Raw genomic sequence first — 22817 nt, forward strand, 5'->3', positions numbered from 1 at the left:
CTCACACCAGGACCCCAGTACCAGGATGGCATCGTTCACGTTAATCTCTCTCTTTCTGGAGTCATGTTTCTTGTCTAAAAATCAGTAAATACCAATTTTGATGCACATCAATGTCATGCAACTTAGAAGCAGACAACATTTCCTTTGATCCAGTTGCTCCCAGATCTAATGAACTCCACTGAACTAAACCTTGCGACATCAAAGTCTTTAGTCAAGGCAAACCTTCTTGTTACAGAAAATTTTAATCTTTTGCATCATTATAAAACAAGGTAACGATCTGCAAAACTCAAACAAGATGACTCAGCACAGAAGTTTAGTTCAATATGATTTTATTTAAAAATCTGCAAAGCCAAAGGAGGGATCTGATGTTTTGTTAAAACATTTTTCACAGTATATATTTCAGCCTTTTTTAGCTTTGTGTTGAATAATAACAGAAAAGGAAGTTTCTGTTCAAGACCCTCACTCCAGCACAGCACACTTAGCCAGGCACCCGGGATTGAGTGGCTGGGCGGGTCACCCTGGCCTGAGCTCACAGTGAATCCTCCCCCTCAAGTAGAGCCCTAGTTCTTCCCCAAGCACACAGACTTATTTTCACTGCTCTCCACAGGCCCTGAGAATCCTTAAAGTTGAGAAAAGTGTGAAAGGATTCCTTAACTCATTGCCTGTAACAAACCCAGCTACTGGTTAACTGCTGACAATCACAAGTATAAACACTTGAAATGTATAAGATGTTCCACGTTGAATGGAACAACTTAAATTTTAAAAAATTAAGTCAAGTAACATGCTTTCATGTTTTAAAACGTTACTTAATAAAACTTACTGAGACAAGATATACAGCACTTTCTGTATTTGGTATTACAAACTCCTACTGACGATAAGCTACTTGATGGTTGAAAAAAATAAAAAAGAGAAGAAACCGTACATATTGTTTTATAAACGACGCCTGAAGGAATGTCATGTTGTAAATTCTGTTACTAAGATTAAGCCTGGGGAGAAAAAAAAGATTTACAAAAGCAACACCTATGTTCTTTTAAATGGTGAGGTAGATTTTTTCCTATGCAGCAAATGGAAGATAACCGAAAATGCATACAGCTCACAAATCTTCTTTAGAAAAAAACAGTTCAGGTTATAGTCACTTTCACAAATAAGACATTTATAAACCACGAGGTGGAGAGGTCATACTCGGGGAAGCTCCACACTTTATGTGTTACTCGGAGACTCGATAATCAATCTTGGATCAATCAACTCTCTCCAAAAAACGGTTATCTGAGGAAAAACAGAAAATATTCAGTTTAGACACGTCATTTTGAGGTCATATGAATTTTAGTCAGTTAAAAACTTCAATTTCCATTTGTGAAGAATGCTTGAGGACTGGAGGTAATTTGAGTCCCAGTAAATTCAGTTCAACTAGGGTAGAAGGCCTTGTTTACCTAGAACACAGCTAAATTTTATATTAAATATATTTCATCTTCCTTTGATTTAGAGCATGGGCTGGGGCTGGGTGGTACCAGCTGGTTACCAAGGGGCCAGAAGGATTTGCCCAACCAGTCTCTATGGACAAGCAGTCTGCAGACTTCTTGGGCGGCAGATACGGCCCAGAGGGTTATCACTAGACTGCCGATGCCCTTTCATGCAGCTCTATGGTTCTTTTCCTGTGCTGCCTAAAAACAGAGGAGCTATTTCGCATTTTACCAAGAGAAAGCAAAGCTAACGAAGGCCATGTGGATGAATAATGAGAGCCATCTAGTGTCCAAAAACGTAATTACAGGCCCTACTTCAGGCCTCAGTTTAGTAAGGCCTCCCTCCAAGAGGAAAGCCTCCAACATTTAATTTTCCAGAGTAGTTTCCAAGAATACATTTCAACAAAAAAGTGGGACTGCATATATTGCAAATAAAGAAGTACAGGATATGGGGCCAAATCTTCAGAGCCTACCACAGATCCTAAAAATGTGCTTTTGGAGTAAATCCCTGAGTGTCATCTATCCTAAAGACAAAGCAAAACATACAGTCTGGTTAGGGTTTCCACAAGTTTACATTTCAGATAAAACGTGACTGTGCAATAGTAAAACTTCAGAATAATATCATAACATTTCAAATATAAACACCTTAAGAAGCGGTTTCTTAAATATAAATTCTATTCACTTCAATGCTACCATACTCTAACGAAGCAGCCATTCCAGCATCTCTGGAAGTCTGGCTGCCAACAAAGCTCTAAACCATATACTTCCTAAAATGGCAATTTAAGGACTTAAAATCAGAAGACAGATTCATCACTGTGTGTCATTCTTCAAAAGTATCTGCACTGTTCTACGTCAGAATCACGGTAACTCTTGGGAGGTAGTAGTGACTGTAAGGAGACACAGTGGAGACTTCTGGAGACCACCCCCCCCCGCCCCAAGGCCGGGATCCTCTCTGACTTTATGCAGGCAGTGCAGGAAGCCGCAGCGTGTCACCCTCCAGACCACCAGCAGCCAGTCAAGCGAATGGATGACCAAGCAATCCCAGAACAGAAGCACGCCTACCCTCTTCTCCTGCGTCACAGCGTACTCCACTACCTCAGCTCCATTTTCGTTGTGATAAACCAAATCAAATTTCCCAGGTTCTTTCATGGCTGAAACCAGACGGTAGGAAGGAGAGACAATAAGTCATTTCCCAGTAGTGAAAAAGTTCCTCTACAGGGAATTCATATCATTAGAAAAACCACCACAAACAAGCTGCCCGTTGATGTGGAGGCTGGCGCACACAGGAAGCATAGAGTGCTCAGTGACAGGAGGTGCTCTGCAGCCTGTGTCAACAGACAGGGGCTTCTCAGGCACTCCCCAGTGACACTCCGCCCTTCCCAGAAAAGAAGTGAGCTGACACGCTAGCACTAGCAATCCCAGAAAAGAATGCGTGACCACAAGATAATCCCCCACACCCCCAGAACCGGTTTGTTTCAATAAGAGAAGGTAACGTGAATTCTGCAAAATTCTCATATCTTGCTGTGTCCGCAGAAATTGTACATGCTTCCTTGGTAGCACAGCAGTCCTCATTTTACATGGTAGGGTGGAGCTATAGAAATGACCACACAAGCTGAAATCATGTAAAACAATCTTAATCAATGGGGAAACTGATGACTGTCTCACGGTTAAAATTTTTTGTCAAAACATTCAAACCTTTACTGTATAGGGAAATGAAAACACAGTAGAACTGCCATTTATGTAGGACACTAACCCAACTTAAAACAGAAACAATGAGAATCAGTGACAGAACAGTGACTGTTCTGTGTCCACACACAGCCAGGTGGTTTGGACAGCGCTCGCCCCCTTGCCATCCAGCCACAGTGCAGAGCGAGGACCTTGCCCACGCCTGGCACAGCCGCCACACTCCTTTCCGTTTGAGTCCACTTTCAGCAAGATATCCTTTGAGTTTTTAACGTTATGAAATAGATCTGAGCGTTTCTTTCTCTCAGTTTTGTTCAGTTTTTTGCTGATGTAATTCCTAGGACATCCTTATTCCTTTCATCATGACCACTTTCCTCACTGATGTCAAGAAGTGCACAGAAAGTGCAAAGTCAGCATTTCCACAGTGAGCTATTTCTTCTACGAGCTCACTTAAATTCAACGTGGATGTTACTTTCAGCGTTATCACTTTCTGTTTCTTTGTCACTCCTTCACTGTTGTTGGCCAAGTCCCTATTCAATTATCCACTTTTGTAAAGTGACACGTGGGTTTACCACTGAGACAAGGAGGCACCACAACCGCACCCTGTGTGGGAACTGCGTAACAGATGCACTGTGGCCAGCGCCAAAACACTCTGAAAGAAGCAGGGTGACTAGTCCCTGACCATAATGGGCACCTGTTACTGTGCAGTGGTCTGTGCGGGCTGGAGAGCTGGCACTACTTCACACACTCACTCACAGCTAACAGGGGCCTCCCTGGTGGCCCAGTGGCTAAGACTCCACGCTCGCAATGCAGGGGGCCCAGGTGTGAGCCCTGGTCAGGGAACTAGAACCCACAGGCTACAACGGGAGATCTACAACTCAGACCTAGTGCAGTCAAAGAAAGAAACAAATTCTTTTAAAAAGGAGAGTTAATATACCAATGTCACTGGAGACTGGTTCTATTTAACAAAACCATGGTAACTTGAATTCATGTATATTAGAACTATGCAAAGTGAGGACCACCTGTATTTCTGCTACAAAACAGATCAGGTGTTTCTTGATGCTCCCAAAAAGAAAAGTTCTAATTGGATATCATCACTGTCAGTCACCTGACAAGAAGTGACCAGGCTGTGTCCACAGAATTTGACCACAGACAAACCTCTGTCCAACATTCCTAAGGAGGATTTCTTCCAGTGAAATCTAATCAGAAGAGAGCTGGAAAACCAGTGTAAGGTTTTTTGTTCATGTCTTTTCTGGGTGCCCTCACACCTTGCAGGATCGTAGTTCCCCAACCAGGGATTGAACCCGAGCCCCAGCAGAGAAAGCGTCGGACCCTAACCACTGGAGCACCAGGGAATCCCCTGAGAAATCTTTTTGAATGATTCCTGCATACTACAGTCTTGACGCTTTTACTATCTTATTCAAACATGAACAGAAAATAATTAATTCCTTAGTCTGCTAAAGAAAAAGGGATCGCCTCTAATCTCTGGGCAGGGACCCCTGCAAACACAACCCAAGTTAAGCCATACACAATAAAAGCCCTGTTATTCCAGGGTTTCAGAACCAAAAATGGGTGGGGTGATTCAGGCATAAAGCAGGGAACCATTTAAAATAATGCATGAGAGTGTGGCTACACTTATCTATTTCAGACTTTTTATTTTGATTTAACACAGAGAAGTATGTTCATTTGCCAGCCTTTTCAAACAGAGCTAGTAGGTCTTATGAGTCACTGACTGGAGCTGTCTTTCTTTTATAAACTTTATCCCTAATGCATATATGCAATTTCCAGGTTTTGAGTTTTGAGGGGTTTTGTTTGGTTTTATTTTCTGGTTATGCCACGCAGCACGGAGGATCTTAGTTTTCCCACTAGGGATCAAACCCACACCCTCTGCACTGGGAGCATGGAGTCTTAACCACTGGACCACCAGGAAAAGTCCCGAGGTTTTTTGATTTTGTCTTTCAAGTGGATGCAAGAATATAAAACTAGCAACACAATTTAGGTGCAGAATCTTCTCACATTTTTATCAAATTCCTCCCAAACTCTTATAGCTAACCCATCACATGTAATTCAAAAGCAAAATTTTCAGCAACGATCCTGAGTTATCATTCAATTTAGGTCTCATAGACATAACTTTTTTTGCCATCAATTTTCATTAATTGATGTAATTTTATGAAATTACATGGTTACAATAATAAGAACAACGTGCCTAACAGTTTGGGGAACAACGCCAACAGCTCTCAGCAGACACGCAACCGCACTAGCGGAAGCACAGCGCGGCCCACCCCCAGGCCCTGTGCGTGGACGGAGGCAGCAGAGGGCCGCGTAGCCACGGCGGCCAAGGAGGACGGCGGCGCCTGCGCTAGAAGCTGTTCAGAAGCCCGTGAGGACGTGAGGAGCCTACGCTTTCAAATCTTTCTAGAAGACTCACCAGGTAAGGATGAAAGAATTTCTATGTCTACTTGCTGGGTCTCCGGGTTATGGCTTAATATTCTTCCTTCCTTTCAAAAATAAAAGTCCAAGTCAAAAATCACCATGTGAAATAGGATGAATGTACTAAAACCACTTAGAAATAGTTAAGATGGTGAGTTTTATGTGAATTTTACTTCAACAAAATTCTTTAAAATGAGTCGACATGTATTTGAAACATGACTCCCACAGCAAGCCCCATTTCTCTGGTCTAAATTATCGCTGGTGCAGGGTCCACACGGCTAGGAACAGCCCCAGAGCCCACAGCCTCCAGTCATCCAAACTAGCCGGCCCGCCAACCCCGAGGAGGCCCGGACGGAAGCTGCTCACCCCTGCCCCTGCCTCCCGGCCACAGCCAGATGCTGGCGCCTGGAGGCCTGCCTGGCGTGGCATCTCCTTTCTCTTGGGAAATGTAACTAATAAATTCCTCTCTTCAGTAGCACTGACTCTGCTGTGTTATCACTCGTCACCTCCATAAATTAAAATCCCATGGATACATATTAGACAGGGTCGGGGGATGGGGAGACTACATTCTTTGAAGATAGCTTTGACTTTTAAAGACAAGCTTAATGAATAAAGCTAATGATCTAGGTGGGTAACAGCATTTGACATCAAAGCAAAAAAGTAACACTGATGTTCACTCTTGAAATGGTTTGGAAAGTAACTTCAGAAAAGTCCTAAAAATACTGGAAACAAAGCAGCAAACAGCTTTCCAAAATAATAACTATAATGACCAACATCTATTTACTATGCATTTTAAAAATCTATATCATGCTGATGTATGGCAAAACCAATACAGTATTGTAAAGTAAAATAAAGTAATATTTTTTAAAAATCTATATCATCTATAATCAATGATTGATACAGGTTGTGGGACATATAAACTCTATGTTTATTTCCATTTCCTCATATACTGCAGAATTAAATTAATCATCTGCAGTAGGGTGAAAAAACATCCTGGTCTGCCCAAGACAGGTCCATTTATGCTTCCCTTCAGTATAAATTATCAATACAGTTGTAATCCTTTTCATTTGCAAGTGTTCTGGTGTAGATGATAAGTTCTGTGGTCACCTATATTAAGGGACTAAGATGAAAAGATGGAAATACACCAAATACCCAGAACTAACCAACCAAATTTCTTCATGAACTGATTCTTCTTCTAGCCTGCTTTTGAACAAAGATTCTTACCAAGATTTTAAAAGACTTCCAAGGTATCAACTCAGATTAATTCACTGTTGTGCCTTATCTATACCACTATGTTAACATATCAATTATTTCCTTTAAAAATGGACTTACATTCTGAATCTCACATCAAAATAAGAAAGTATGCATTTTAACAAGATTTTAACACAATTTTGAATGGGTAAGAAAGGGAAGAAAACATGTAATTCTATAATCCCACTGAGTCACACTTTTACTGAACTGTGATGAAGTTCATATGCCAGTATGAAGTCCCACACAAATATTAAATGAGGAAATTCCAAGGATAATATTTGTGAATTACCTGTGGTTAACTGGTAAGGCATAAGAAACCATATTAGATCATAGTAACCAATAGGAACGCTGGGCTGGCTGAAGCACGGCTGGAATCAAGATTGCTGGGAGAAATATCAATAATCTCACATATGCAGATGACACCACCCTTATGGCAGAAAGTGAAGAGGAACTAAAGAGCCTCCTGATGAAAGTGAAAGAGGAGAGTGAAGAAGTTGGCTTAAACTCAACATTCAGAAAACGAAGATCATGGCATCTGGTCCCATCACTTCATGGGAAATAGATGGGGAAACAGTGGAAACAGTGTCAGACTTTATTTGGGGGGGGCTCCAAAATCACTGCAGATGGTGACTACAGCCATGAAATTAAAAGACACTTACTCCTTGGAAGAAAAGCTATGACCAACCTATATAGCATATTAAAAAGCAGAGACGTTACTTTGCCAACAAATGTCCATCTAGTCAAAGCTGTGGTTTTTCCAGTAGTCATGTACGGATATGAGAGTTAGACCATAAAGAAAGCTGAGTGCCAAAGACTTGATGCTTTTGAACTGTGCTGTTCAAGAAGACTCTTGAGAGTCCCTTGGACTGCAAGATCAAACCAATCCATCCTAAAGGAAACCAGTCCTGAATATTTATTGGAAGGACTGATGCTGAAGCTGCAACTCCAATACTTTGGCCACCTGATGTGAAGAGCTGACTCATTGGAAAAGACCCTGATGCTGGGAAAGATTGAAGGCAGGAGGGGACAAGAAGGGGGATGAGACGGTTGGATGGCATCACCAACTCAAGGGACATGAGTGTGAGCAAGCTCCAGGAGTTGATGATGGACAGGGAAGCCTGGCGTGCTGCAGTCCATGGGACTGCAGAGTCAGACACAACTGAGTGACGGAACTGACTGAACCAATAGGAAATCATAAATACATGAAATAGATTCCCATGCAGAAAATAATCAAATTTTCTGGCTGAGTCTGTGCATGCGTGCTCACGCAGCAGGCTCCACTGTCCACGGGATTCTCCAGGCAAGAATACTGGAGTGGATTTCCATTTCCTACTCCAGGGGATCTTCCCGACCCAGGGATTGAACCCATATCACCTGCATCTCCTACGCCGGCAGATAGATTCTTTACCACTGAGCCATCTGGGAAGCCCTTTCTGACTGAGAGCTCTTTTATTTCCTTTCAAAGATGAGGATCATGGGGAGGGATATTCAAGTAACTCTGTGTATCTAAGCTGACTAGAAAAAACTGAGTAAAAAAAAAAAATGGTCATTCTCACTCTATATTCCTCCTAGGTATTATAACACGGAGAGACTTCAAACTGATATCATTAAAAAGTTTACATTTTGATAATATTTTTATTTTCTACTTTACAGCGCTGTTTACTCCATAAAAATCTGTTATTTAGCAGTATTAAACATGACTTTAGCTTCTTTAATGTACTGACATTTGATTATTTGTAAATAAAGACCCTTACCTTGTAGTCTGAGACATCAGGAGAGTAATTGGATGTTAGTTCCAAAAGCTAAAAAAGAAGAAAAAAAATTCACAAATACAGATACCCCGTGTTTCCATTTCCTTACTCCTAAGAAAACAAAACATGCCGTGTTCGGGTGCTTACTCCACCACTCAGGAAGCCCTACCAACAGCCTGTAGCAAAACAGGGGTTCAAGTGGGAAGGTTCTTTGGGGGGTTTTGGGAGGTTTGGAGGTGACATGTAGAGCCTTTTTTTATTGAGCATTTGCTGTGTTCCAGACATCAGGCTGAGCCATTTTTGTTCACTGAGAAAATAATTCCTGGGCACCTACCACATGGCAAGAGAACATGAAAGATATGACTCAGGAAGAGTTTTTATAAATAAGTTAGTTTAATAATCCATTAAAATTTAGTAACATAAATTACATTAACTTATAGGTACAAATATAACCTAACGTGCTAATGACTAAGTTTACCAGGAAGAGGAATGAACTCTTGCTGCTAACTGCTGTTGTTTTTAAATACGTACCTTGAATGCGATCTTCTCTCCGACTTGAGGGGCGGCTGCTAACAGTGGTAGGAGACTGTAGTCCTTCCTGTGTGTCTCCATGGGGTTCTGAAAAACAGCATGAGTCACCAGACTGTGTTACTGGTGAGAAAACGTGAACCCCGACATCAGCTCCAGACACACAGCACGAGGGAATGGGAAGACATGCGCTCACAGCAGTACGTACCTGGATGATGGTAGATGAGTTTGTTACCATTTCATTCAACTGTTGTTGCTTCTGATAGTCGGCGTTTCTATTTAAAACATAGGGAACAGCATGCCCTCGTCCTCGACCTCTCCCCCGCATACCCCGCCCCCTCGCTCCCTTCCAGGAAAGAAGGTCCTCTCCTCTACCCCAGCCTCTTCCCAAACTGGCGGGGAGAGTCACATTGGGAGGAGGGCAGAGGACTGTTTGGGTCCGACCGCCACTGTTTGGGTCCGACTGCTTCCATCCAGCGGCGTTTGGAGCCTGTGATGATGGCCCTGGACAATTTCTTCCTACAAAGAGGCCTACAGTCTTTAAGAACTCCGCAGTACACTCGGGGGTCCTTTTTGGCATCACGCATTGATCGTCTGACTCTGAACTCGAGTCTGAACTGGAAGATGATGTTCTGGAGGTCTTGCCCTTGACAGGGACAGAGGTAAAACCAGTTTTTGGAGCCACTTTGTTTGCAGCTGTGGTTTTCACGGAGGATCCGTCCTTTGACACGTCCGTCGAGATTTTCTCTGAGGAGTGTCTGACCTCCAAGATGACGTTGCTGAGGCCATCACTGGTTGATTCGTGGTAAGACTCAGACTCCGAGGAGGAATCGGGACTGTCTTTTGTACGGACGACCATGCCACCTTTCCTGTTGGCTCTCACAAGGCTGTTTCTAGCAGGAAGAGCTTTAGGGCTGCACTTTTGGAGGGTCCACTCTTTCACAGACTGTGCTTTAGAAGACTTGGGAGTCTTGGCATGTTTTTTATATTCACGTTTCTCCTTCTTCTTTGGCGATTTTTTTTCAGTCTCTCCATCATCAACCTCCACTGCATCACACGTGGCTTTGTTTTTCCTCTTGTTTTTTTTACTCACACTCTGGTCTGTGGCGGCTTTCGGTTCTAAATCCAAGGTCTTCTCACTGTTATTGTTCTCATGCCTCTTCCAAAGCTTCTTCGAATTTCTGTAATCTAGTTCAGTTTCTTCATCTTCGTCCAACTTAAATGCCCGCTTCTTTGCTTTTCTAGGTAATAAACGAGTACTATCCCCATTACTAACTGTTACAGGACTCTCAGCAATTCCTCTCTCTTCTAATTTAACTCTGTTAAAAGAACAAGAGAGAAAGCTTTAGTAATTCATAAGCATGTCTCCAGGACATAGTTATACGCTAACATGATTACATCAGGCAATGAAAAAAAGGTCAAATCACTTCAAGATAAAAGACTCTTTTTAACAAAATGATCTATGGCGTCCCTTATGGTCAACTTTCAAACAACTAGTTTTATTTACTGATCATCTACTGCATCCTAAAATCAGATTTTCTTCATCTAAACACCATCATGAAGTAGGTTTCTTTTCATTTTAAAACTGATCACAAAATTACAGTTCATACAATTAACTGCCCAGGACCCACAGCCAGTAAGTCACAGAAATGTAACTCAACCTTGTTTCTCTAATTCCAAAGTTCACAACCTTTCCACTATGTTATGTGCCTACCCTAAATGGTGACAATGCTGATTACCCATTTTGCTTTTAGTTGTAAGCTATTTTTAAAAATCAGATTTCATTTTTATTTTGTTTGAATTTAGGAAAACACTGAACATGTTTTAAACTGTACTGACAGCCATTAAAAATTCTATAACATTTGGTGATTATTAATTTCATGTTGTCAACCTGGCTTCCCTGAGAGCTCAGTTGGTAAAGAATCTGCCTGCAATGCAGGAGACCCTGGTTCAATTCCTGGGTCAGGAAGATCCCCTAGAGAAGGGACAGGCTACCCACTCCAGTATTCCTGAGGTTCCCTCTTGGCTCAGCTGGTAAAGAATTCACCTGCAGTGTGGGAGAACTGGGTTCAATCCCTGGGTTGGAAAGATCTGCTGGAAAAGGGAACGGCTACCCACTCCAGTATTCTGGCCTCGAGAACTACATGAACTATATACAGTCCATGGGGTTGCAAAGAGTCAGACATGATTGACTTTCACTTTCAATCTGACTAGGCCCTGGGGTACCCAGATAGTTGGTTAAACATTGTTCTGGGTGTGTCTGTGGGGGTGTTTCAGAATGCGATTAACATCTGAATTTGTACACTAAATAGACTGACTGCCTTCGTGACCAGGCGTGTGTGCTAAGCCGCTTCAGTCGTGTCCAACTCTTCGTGACCCTGTGGACTGTAGCCCACCAGGCAGCCATGTCCCTGGGATTCTCCAAGCAAGAATACTGGAATGGGTTGCTGTGCCCTCCTCCAGGGGATCTTCCCAACCCAGGGATCGAACTCCCATCTCTTAGTTTCCTGCACTGGGAGGCGGATTCTTCACCACTAGTGCCACTGGGAAAACCACCTTTGTGAGCAGACGGTCCCAGTGTGAATGAGACTCAGAATAAAAGGCTGAGCAAGAGGGAATTCCCACCCCCTGCCTACCTTTGAGCTGGGACATCAGAAGAACAACTCTTCATTTAGACTAGGAATCAGACTGAAATATACCATCAGCTCTCCTGGTTCTCAGGCCTTTGCACTTGGGCTGGAAGTTTATCATCAGCTTTCCCGGGTCTCCAGATTGCCAACTGCAATCTTGGGACTTCTCAGTCTCCATAATCTCATGAGCCAAGTCCTTATTGAAAACCTCTTTTCTACATCTACAGCTACAGCCACATCTGTGTCAGCTCGTACTGTTTCTGTTTCTCTGGAGAACTCCAATACACAGTTCATCCAACAGCACTTTCCTGTAGGAAAGGAATTCTGTTCCTCCATGGACTGGCGACAGTTAATTCTAATATGCACAGCCAGAGTGACAGAAACCTGAGTGAGTGTCACCAATGTCAAGCACACAGTGGGTGTTTAAAAACGCCTGCTAAAAACAAACACTATTCTTTCAACATATTTACATCCAGGTGTGCCTTTCACCAAGTACTTTTAGTGACCAGGGAACAATGCAGACAATCAGATTTGAAAATGAAGTGCAACCAGTGAGTAATAAAATAGATTACAGGCTTTCTTTAAATTTTTGAAGGTACATTAGTCCTATGGATTTATCTCAATGTGGTAGTTGAAAAAAATCCTCAGTTATTCTTCAGGATACACAAATATACAGACATGTACATATAAGAGAAAGTAAAAGCTATTGATACCAGAAGGAGGACACAGAGAGAAATAAAACTCTGAAATAGCAGGGACTTACATAATAAAAACTCATTACCTGCTGTTCTCAGCTGTGGATGTCGGCACCTAGGAGCAAGGAAGTAACACTCAAGCTGGCAGAAGCTAGTCTGGGACACTGCGAATCTAAGAACTACTGAGGAACTGGCAGGGTACGGAACTTTCCATAACATCTTTCATCAGTTTGTTTTCACGTGTAGCGATGCAATGATTCAGGCTTCAATTCTGAGATGCTGATGAGTACCAAACTTCTCATCACACTTTGAAAATAGATGCAGGAAATCCACACCCCTATGGACACCTTATCTTTGACAAAGGAGGCAAAAAAAATATCACGGAGAAAAGACAATCTCTTCAACACGTGGTGCTGGGAAAAGTGGTCAACTACATGTAAACGAATGGAATGAGGACACTTTCTAATACCATACACAAAAATAAACTAAAAATGGATTAAGGACCTAAATGTAAGACCAGAAACTATAAAACTCTTACAGGAAAACATAGGCAGAACACTCTATGACATAAATCACAGCGAGATGCTACATGACCCACCTCCTGGAGTAATGGAAAGGAAAAAATAAACACATGGGACCCAGCTGAACTTAAAAGCTTTTGCACAACGCAAGAAACCATAAGCAAGGTGAAAAGACAGACCTCAGAGTGGGAGAAAATAACCGCAAACGAAACAACTGACAAAGAATTAATCTCCAAAATATACATGCAGCTCAATACCAGAAAAACCAACAACCCAATCAAAAAGTGGCCAAAAGACCTAAACAGACTTTTCTCCAAATAAGACACACAGATGGCTAACAAACACATGAAAAGATGCTCAACATCATTCATTATTAGAGAAATGCAAATCAAAACCACAATGAGGTATCATCTCAGACCGGTCAGAACAAGCATCATCAAAAAGTCTATAAACAATAAATGCTGGAGAGGGTATAGAGAAAAGGGAACGCTCTTACATCATTGGTGGGAATGCAAACTGGTACAGCCACTATGGAGAAGAGTGTAGAGATTCCTTAAAAAAAAAAAAAAAAGACAAACCTGGGAATACAACTGCCACACAACCCAGCAATCCCACTGCTGAGGATACAACCCGAGGAAACCAGAATTGAAAGAGACACGTGTACCCCAATGTTCATCGCAGCACTGTTTACAATAGTCAACACATGGAAACAGCCTAGATGTCCACTGGCAGACGAGTGGATAAGGAACCTGTCATACATACCACAGTGGAATATTACTCAGCTATAAAAAGGAACACATTTGAGTCAGTTCAAATGAAGTGGATGAACTTGGAGCCTATTATTCAGAGTGAAGTAAGTCAGAAAGAGAAAGACAAATACTATATATTAACGCATATTATGGAATTTAGGAAGATGGTACCAATGACCCTACATGCAGGGCAGCAAGGAGACACAGATGTAAAGAACAGACTTTTGGACTCAGTGGGAGGAGGAGAGGGTGGGATGATTTGAGAGAATGCACGGAACCATGCACATTACCGTACGTGAAATAGATGCCCAGTGCAAGCTGTTCGATGCATGAAGCAGGGCACGCAAAGCCGGTGCTTTGGGACAACCCAGAGGGATAGGGTGGGGAGGGAGGTGGGAGGGGGGCTCAAGGTGGAGGGGGAACACATGTATGGGACACGTGTTCCATATACCTGTGGCCGATTCAAACTGATGTATGGCCCAAACCATCAGAACACTGTAACTATCCTCCAATTAAAATAAGTAAGTGAATGAAAAGGAAACAGACGTCAGACTTTCTGTTCAGTCACTGCGGCTCATTAGCTCACTGGAACGCCGCACGCGCTGCACCCACTGCAGGCAGGACCCTGGCTTTCAGAGGAGCCTTCCAGAGCAGCTTGAGCGACACCTCACGCGTTCTCAAGACCAAGGGTCTGCGGGTGCTCGACCTGTGACTGCTGCAGCCTCGCCATCTGCGGCTGCTGAAGACAATTCCAGTTTGGAACATACTAAGGCTGAGAAGCTCAGTGCCAACCAGGGAACGAGAAACGGCTCACTTGCCCGGTCACCCTGCTTTCCAGGGTGGACGCTTCTCTGGCACTGCTCTGCATTTCTCCACTTGGATCACAGACTACAAATGTAACCGTCTGCTCACAAACAAAAGTGAATGAAGCTGTCCTTTTACAAAGAACAGTGAGCGACCTGTACAATGAGCAGTGAAGGCAGACGGCCTGTATAGTTACCTGTCTAATTCCAAGAAATTTTTAAGACTCCCTGTTCACTCAAACTCTTTGCAGGGCAAACTGGGTAAAACGTATTAAAATGTAAGGTAGTCGCTTTAAATCTGCAAGTTCACTTTGAGGATTCTATCATATATAAATAAAGAAGACATGATCATTTGTACTGCCTGACACCTCCCCACTCCCCCTAGTCATTGCCTGCCAAGGCCAAAGTGACTGAATTCAAATCATCTTCTGCCTTTGGTTAAAAGTTTAAAGTATCATTATTTCAACTTATCTCATCTGTGAAAATGAAGGTAATAATATAGTAGTCAAATGAGCTACCATATATGTTTAGAGCAGTGCTGGGCTACAAGCAAGAGCTATCCAAATGTTAGTTCTAATTTTTATTAATACAATGAATGTATTAATAAAATGAATGTCTTCTGAGGACAGGAGTTGGTGGGTTTTTAATGAACTTGTCCCATCAAATGGAGGTGAAATTCAAAAAAGTGGGTGTAAGCAGGAATCTGCGATCTCTCGGGGCCCCATGTGTCCCCCGCATCACCACCTACAGAGAAGTAAGTTGTCTGAGCAAGGGCACACAGTTAATGAGTCACAGAGCCAAAATTCGAATCCAGAGCTCTGAATTCAGACCCTGATCTCTTAATCATTCTGCTCTCCATCACTTTTACCTTTCACACAATATTGAACAAAGGTAACCCACATATTCTTGGCATAAATACAGACCTGTACAACTTTTCTGGAGGCCAACCTGACAGTACTTATCAGATTTTGACATTTGACCAAGTAGTACCGCTTCTAGGAATGATCTTACTGAGTCACTGCTCCCGTACACAAAGCTACAGAAGAATATTCACCACAGCAGTATGTACAGGGAAAACCCAAGGGCATTAGACAAGCACGCTCCTCGATATGACAGAGAGGCGCGCCCGGCATTCTATATTCCTCAAACCATCAGCATGCCACGAAATGAGATTTAGCGTCAAGAGACCCAGAGCTGCACAAGGAGCGGCAGCCTTAATGGCAAGGACCTTCTCTGGCATCCGAGAGTCCCGGAAACCAGACTGCTCTCAGTCTGGCTCAAACACTGTCTTCTTCACGCTCGCTGCCAGCCTCACAGACATGTCAGAGGGCTTGGCTGGCCATCCAAGGAGCTACTGATCACAGCACCATGAGATGAGAACTCGTCTCTAATGTTCTGTATTTAATAAGAAGCATCAAATGTCACAGGGTCAAAGAGTGACCGAGGAGAGCAGGCACTTTCTCAGAGAATGACTCTTCAACAGAGAGCTCTCACCTCACCTGGTCGCTCTCCAAGCCAGGGGCCGCCGGCAGGCCCCTGTGAAGCTCCCCCTTCAGGGAGTATAATAGGCTAAATTGTGTCCCCTTAAAATTCTTCAATGAAGCCCTAACCCAGAGTACTCTAATGTGACCGTATTTAGAGATGAGCCTTTGAAGAGGTAATAAAATTAAGATAAGGCCGTTAGACTGGGCCCTAGTCCACTGTGACTGGTGTCCTGATGAGAGAGAAAATTTGGACACATAAGGAAACATCAGTCATGTGCCTTTTTGTGACAACAGAGAAAAGGTCATGTGAAGACACAGTAAGAGAGATACCCACGAGCCAAGGACAGAGGCCTCAGTAAAAACCAAAACTTGCCAACATCTTAATCTTAGATTTTCAGGCTCCAGAATAGTGAGAGAGAACTTTTGGTTGCTTAAGCCTGTGGTATTTCATCAGAGTGGCCCTCGCAGACTAACGGTGTTGCAGACTAACGGGGCTCCAGGCAACGGGAGTGCATCCTCTTCCCAGGGGGGATGGAGACCGCCTTCAGGAGGCCACTGTCAGCAGCCTGGGGGCAGAGCAGTCAGCTTCTGGGGGTTCAAAAGAAGGGGCTGTGAGGAAGCGACCGCGCCAGACAAGTGTGGAGATGCTCTTGAGCCTCCAGGGTTATTTCTCAGGATTCCCACAACCAGGCTCCACGTTCCCTCATGAGAATTCTCTAAGCACTCCTGGCAATCCCAACAAAGCCCTTCTGCTGGTCAAACTCATCTATTCGCCAAGTTAGTATTGCTTCTGTCTCCACAACTATACAGGGCCATCCAACATTTCCCTACCTACCCTTCAGTTACTGCTGAATTCCCTGATCATTTGTGTTCCATCAGGATCTCTCCTTTCTCCTTTTTGCACTTAGCAGCAAAACGTGGAATAATCACCCAGTCCACATGGCACAAGAAGATAGTATACAGAAACACAAAACTATTTTGCTCTACTCCAAAAATATTAGGTACCGTGGAGAAAAGAGATTGTTTTCTTCTGTAGCTCTGAAGAAAAGTGAGTCTGAGGAAGACGAGCAAATGACTGGGAACATGAAGCCACAAAAACATACAGGACTCTTCCAAATTCAACTTTTTCCTACGGTCTGCCCCATTCACCACTGAAGCCAGCTGCAGAGATATTTTTGACATACACGACTGTGCATCTGGTGTTTAGGAAGAATTCTGCCTGCCATCGGTGCTGTATTTATTTCCTACAACAGCTTTCATAGTTTGCTTTTGACATGGCTAACTTCATTATAAAGAGTTTAATTTTCAGATGATTCATTAAATGAAGTACAACTGCAATTAGCTATCAGCAAGTTATTAATTCATGAAGCAGGAGAGAGATCAGAAAGTAAGCGTAACAGGAGAGGATGCAACATTTATAATAAACAGTCCCTGAACTGCAGAAAGAACAGAATGAATAAAAAAGGAAAACAACTCTTTTTGAAACCTGGACTATTTCAAATTGTCACTGGAAATAGCTAAACGTTATTAGTAAATCATAGTGTTCCTGCTTCTATAAGAAAGACAGAAAGATACATACATGGACTCAAAGATACAGCAACTGTTCCAAATTAAATTCCCTGATGCTATTAAAAAATCATATGAACTGACATACTCTGGGAAAAAGAATATTCAACATTCAACAAAGAGCAAGCAGAAGGAAGTAGCCTGGTTCACAACTCTAATTTTTTTTTCACTGTAAATGAAGCTTTTAAAAAGAAGCCTTGATTTTGTACATACAAAATTAATACACAGAAATCACTTGCATTCCTATATTATAACAGTGAAACATCAGAAAGAGAAATTAAGGAATCAGTTCCATTTACTATTGCAACAAAAATAATAAAATACCTAGGAATATACCTACCTAAGGAGACAAAAGAACACTGTAAGACACTGATGAAAGGAATCACAGACACACAGACAGATGGAGAGACGCTCCACGTCCCTAGACTAGAAGAGTCACTATTGCGAAAGTGACTGCACCACCAAACGCAATCTACAGATTCAGTGCTATCCCTATTAAACTACAAGCGGCGTTTTTCACAGAACTAGAACGAAAAAATCGCACAATTCATACGGAAACACAAACGATCCCAAATAACCAAACAATCTTGAGAAAGAAGAATGGAGCTGGAGGAATCAACCTTCCTGACTTCAGACTACACTACAAATCTACAGTCATCAAGACAGTGTGGAACTGGCACAAAAACAGGAATATAGATCAATGGAACAAGACAGAAAGCCCAGAAACAAACCCATGTACCTATGGGTACCTTGTTTTTGACAAAAGAGGCAAGAATACACAATGGGGCAAAGATAGTCTTTTCAATAAGTGCTGCTGGGAAAACTGGACAGCTACATGTAAAAGAATGAAATTACAACACTTCCTAAAACACCATACACAAAGATAAACTCAAAATGGAATAAAAACCTAAACGTTTAAGACCAGAAACTATAAAACTCTTAGAGGAAAACATAGGGAGAATATTCAACGACATATATCACAGCAAGATCCAATATTTCCAACCTCCTGAAGTAATGGAAAGAAAAACAAAAATAAACAAATGGGACCCAATTAAACTTAAGTGTTTGCACAGCAAAGGAAACTACAAACAAGGAGAACACTCAACGCTGAGAATGGGAGGAAACAATAGCAACTGAAACAACAGACAAAGGATTAATTTCTAAAATACACAAGCAACTCATACAACTCAATACCAGAAAAACAACCCAATCAAAAAGTGGGCAAAAGACCTAAGCAGACATCTCTCCAAAGAAGCCACACAGATGGCTAACAAACACATAAAAAGATGCTCAACATCACTCATTATTAGAGAAATGCAAATCAAAACTTAATGAGATATCACCTCACACTGGTCAGAATGGCCGTCATCAAAATATCTGCAAACAATAAATGCTGGACAGGGTGTGGAGAAGAGAGAAACCTCTTGAACTGTTGGTGGGAATATAAACTGATACAGCCACTATGGAAGATGGTATGGAGAGTCCTTTAAAAACTAGGAATAAAACCACCCTATGACCCAGCAATCCCATCACTAGGCATAAACCCTGAGGACACCAAAACTGAAAAACACACATGTATCCTGATATTCACTGCAGCACTATTTACAACAGCAAGGACACGGAAGCAACCTAGATTTCACCTACATACACACAAGGGGCTATTACTCAGCCATAGAAAGGAACGCATCTGAGTCAGCTCTCAAGAGGTGGATGAACTGGAGCCTATTATACAGAGTGAAGTAAGTCAGAAAGACAAAGACAAATATATATGAACGCAAATATATGGAATCTAGAAGATGGTACTGATGAACCTATCTGCAGGGCAGCAATGGAGACAGAGAGAGAGAGAACAGACTTACGCACACGTGGGGTAAGAAGGAGAGGATGGGAGGCATGGAGAGAGAAACATGGAAACATACACACTACAGACAGCCAGGGGGAATTTGCTGTATGGCAAGGAACTCAAACTGGGGCTCTGTAACAACCTAGAGGGGTGAGATGGGAGTGAGGTGGGAGGGGGATTCAAGAGGGAGGGGACATAGGCATACCTATTGTTGATTCATGTTGATGTTTGGCAGAAACCAACACAATACTGTAAAGCAATCATCCTCCACTTTAAAATAAATAAATCTAAAATTTAAAAAAAAGAAGCCCTAAATAAATCACTCCAATACATGAATCTGAACTGAAACTGTTCGGGGAAGCACACTGACTGAAACTGCCCACCCTGGCCAGGCACCATAGTAACCACTTGCATGAGTTGTTTTAGGACAGGAGGTCCTGGTAAGGAACAGGGAACTAATAAGCCTCTTGATGAACGTGAAAGAGGAGAGTGGAAAAGTTGGCTTAAAGCTCAACATTCAGAAAACGAAGATCATGGCATCTGGTCCCATCACTTCATGGCAAATAGATGGGGAAACAGTGTCAGACTTTATTATTTTGGGGCTCCAAAATCACTGCAGATGGTGACTGCAGCCATGAAATTAAAAGACGCTTACTCCCTGGAAGAAAAGTTATGACCAACCTAGACAGCATATTCAAAAGCAGAGATATTACTTTGCCAACAAAGGTCCGTCTAGTCAAGGCTATGGTTTTTCCTGTGGTCATGTATGGATGTTAGAGTTGGACTGTGAAGAAAGCTGAGCGCCAAAAAATTGATGCTTTTGAACTGTTATGTTGGAGAAGGCTCTTGAGAGTCCCTTGGACTGCAAGGAGATCCAACCAGTCCATCCTAAAGGAGATCAGTCCTGGGTGTTCACTGGAAGGATTGATGCTGAAGCTGAAACTCCAGTACTTTGGCCACCTCATGCGAAGAGTTGACTCACTGGAAAAGACCCTGATGCTGGGAGGGATTGGGGGCAGGAGAAGGGGATGACAGAGGATGAGATGGCTGGATGGCATCACCTACTCGATGGACATGAGTCTGGGCGAACTCCGGGAGTTGGTGATGGACAGGGAGGTCTGGCGTGCTGAGATTCATGGGGTTGCAAAGAGTCGGACATGACTGAGCGACTGAACTGAACCAGAAGAGTTTGGGAAAGGTAAAAAGGAGACACCACCTGTCCACCCACCTCCCAGAATCTTTCTCTCTGGCATCCTTCTTGGCCGAACAAGGCTGCACCACCAGGAAGGGCTCTGAGTCAGAATGATTGGCTAAGGACAACGCAGAAACTAATCCCATCACCATTAAACCTGAGCCTGCAACCCATGAGACAGAGCTGTTCTCCTGGGTTCCCTTACACTACTGCTCTCCACCGGGTGCCCTTTCTCAATAAAAACTCTTGCTTTGTCAGCGCAGGTGTCTCCTCCAACAATTCATTTCCTTCTGTTAGACAAGAGCCCGGTTTCGGGCGCTGGAAGGGGTCCCCCTTCCTGCAACAAAACGACTGTCTCACCATTTCACTGAGACATATGAGCCACACGCGAGCAATTTACACAAGACTGCACCTTCACACGCATGCCAGTGTCTCTCTTTTTTTTTTTTTTAAATTTCCAAAAGCGTATTTAAAACTTTGGTTTCCCAACTCAAAGCCAAAAGGTCACAAACACCTATTTAACTGAACTCAAACGAGACAGAGAACTGGGCGCGCCAGGCGGTACGGCAGGCGCTCCGAGGCCGGGGAGACGGCACCCGGTGAAGAAGCCACGCCTGCTGGGTGCCCGCTGGGGCCCGCGAGCCGCCGGGGCAAGGCCGAGCCCGAGGCAGGCCCGCGCCGCGCACCTAACGACGGCGCCCGGCTGAGCAAGCGCTCGGCAGACCGAGGCTGGAAGGGACACCGAGGCTGGAAGGGACGCGGGCCCCGCCCAGACAGCAGGCCGGGGCTTTTCCAGGTCCGGTCCCCCACGCCCCACTGGGCGGCCAGAGGCCCCCGGGCCGCGGCAGAGCCGCTCGCCGCCCCCCGCGCAGCCGGCCGCGCGGCCTCCGCGCCCCGCGTGTGCGCAGGCGCGCCCGCCCGCCGCCGCCCGCCCGCCGCGCCGCCCGCCCGCGCACCTGAGGCAGTCGTTGTCTCGTACCAGGCGCGCGCTCTCGGCGGGGGGCAGGAGCGCCCCCTCCAAGTAGAGCCCCAGGAGGGCCCCGGAACTGAAGCCGAAGCGCTGGCGGATCAGGCTGATGAGGTCCGTGACGACGCGGCATCCGTTCAGGTCGATGAGAAGCCAGAAAGACGTGCAGTGCGGGGCGCCGGGCGGCGGGTAATCGAATTGAAGCCGTAGCCTAACCGTCTCGGAGGCTGCCATCTTGCTCGATGCGCAACGGAAGCCGAGAGACTCGAGCGGGCGACCGAGAGGCGTGCTCGGGGCCCGCCCCCGGCAGCCTACGAACGTGTGCCCCCTATTGGTGGGAGCGGCTGCGACGGAACGTTGCGAGGGCACCGCGGCGCCGAGGGGGTTCCATTCAGGGCAGCACGACGGCAGAGGACGACAGACGGCCGTTTACACCTTTTCTCCTCAGCACTAGGTACGGTCCGCGTTTAGTCAACTGTCTAGACAAACCCTGCTCAGCAGTGCTCTTTTTCTAAGATATTTGCTCATATACGAAAAATAACACAATCTATTCCGGATTGAGTTGTTGTTATTTCCACTGGGACATGGTTGATCAAAATAGCATGAAACACCACACATTTTGTCACGTAATTATTAACCAGGAACAATAAAGTGGGCATGGCAATATAGCTATTAATAAATGCAGCCGTGTGTGTGTTTTTTTAATCTGAATCTTTTGAATGAATATTACTAAATAAGACAGAGCTCGCCATCAATTTTGGACCTATGTTTTTGGTTTCTTTTTATAGATGTCAGTCCCTGAGAAAACTTGCTGACTTATATAAATAGATAAGTATGGAGGGACTTATGTTACTGGCAGTATCAGTCAGTTCCTTAAACTTCCAAGGTACATGCTAAACTCACCTACAGATCATGCTTTAAAAAGTATTCCATTAGCCCATCAACAGAAAATTGGATTAAAGACTTACTGAATATGACCCGGCCCATCAAAACTATACCCAGGTTTCCCCTCAGTCAGCTTTTCCCATCAGGAAACTTCCAATAAGCTCTCCATCAGAGGCAAGACAGAATGAAAACCACAATCACAGAAAACTAAACAAACTGATCACATGGATCACAGCCTTGTCTAACTCAATGAAAGTATGAGCCATGGTGTGCAGGGCCACCCAAGATGGATGGGTCAGAGTGGAGACGTTTCCTTCCAAAACGTGGCCCAATGGACAAGGCAATAGAAAAACACTTCAGTAGTCTTGCCTGGAAAACT

At 43.8% G+C, this 22817-nt stretch overlaps 1 protein-coding gene across 2 annotated transcripts; it reads right to left on the reverse strand.

Annotated features, from left to right (window-relative positions):
- On the reverse strand, positions 317-22217 carry COIL (coilin). Of its 2 annotated transcripts, XM_018064092.1 has the most exons (7): positions 21543-22217; positions 9312-10422; positions 9107-9193; positions 8579-8626; positions 5572-5641; positions 2523-2611; positions 317-1266 (listed from the first exon to the last, which is right to left on the reverse strand). In XM_018064092.1, the coding sequence occupies exons 1-7, from the start codon at positions 21785-21787 to the stop codon at positions 1201-1203; spliced, it is 1716 nt and encodes a 571-aa protein (XP_017919581.1). In that variant the 5' UTR covers positions 21788-22217; the 3' UTR covers positions 317-1200. The 2 variants fall into 2 exon arrangements, with proteins under 2 accessions (XP_017919581.1, XP_017919582.1); XM_018064093.1 differs by lacking the exons at positions 317-1266; positions 5572-5641.

The sequence above is a fragment of the Capra hircus genome, chromosome 19, assembly GCF_001704415.2.
Source record: "Capra hircus breed San Clemente chromosome 19, ASM170441v1, whole genome shotgun sequence".
Classification (NCBI taxonomy): Eukaryota; Metazoa; Chordata; class Mammalia; order Artiodactyla; family Bovidae; genus Capra; species Capra hircus.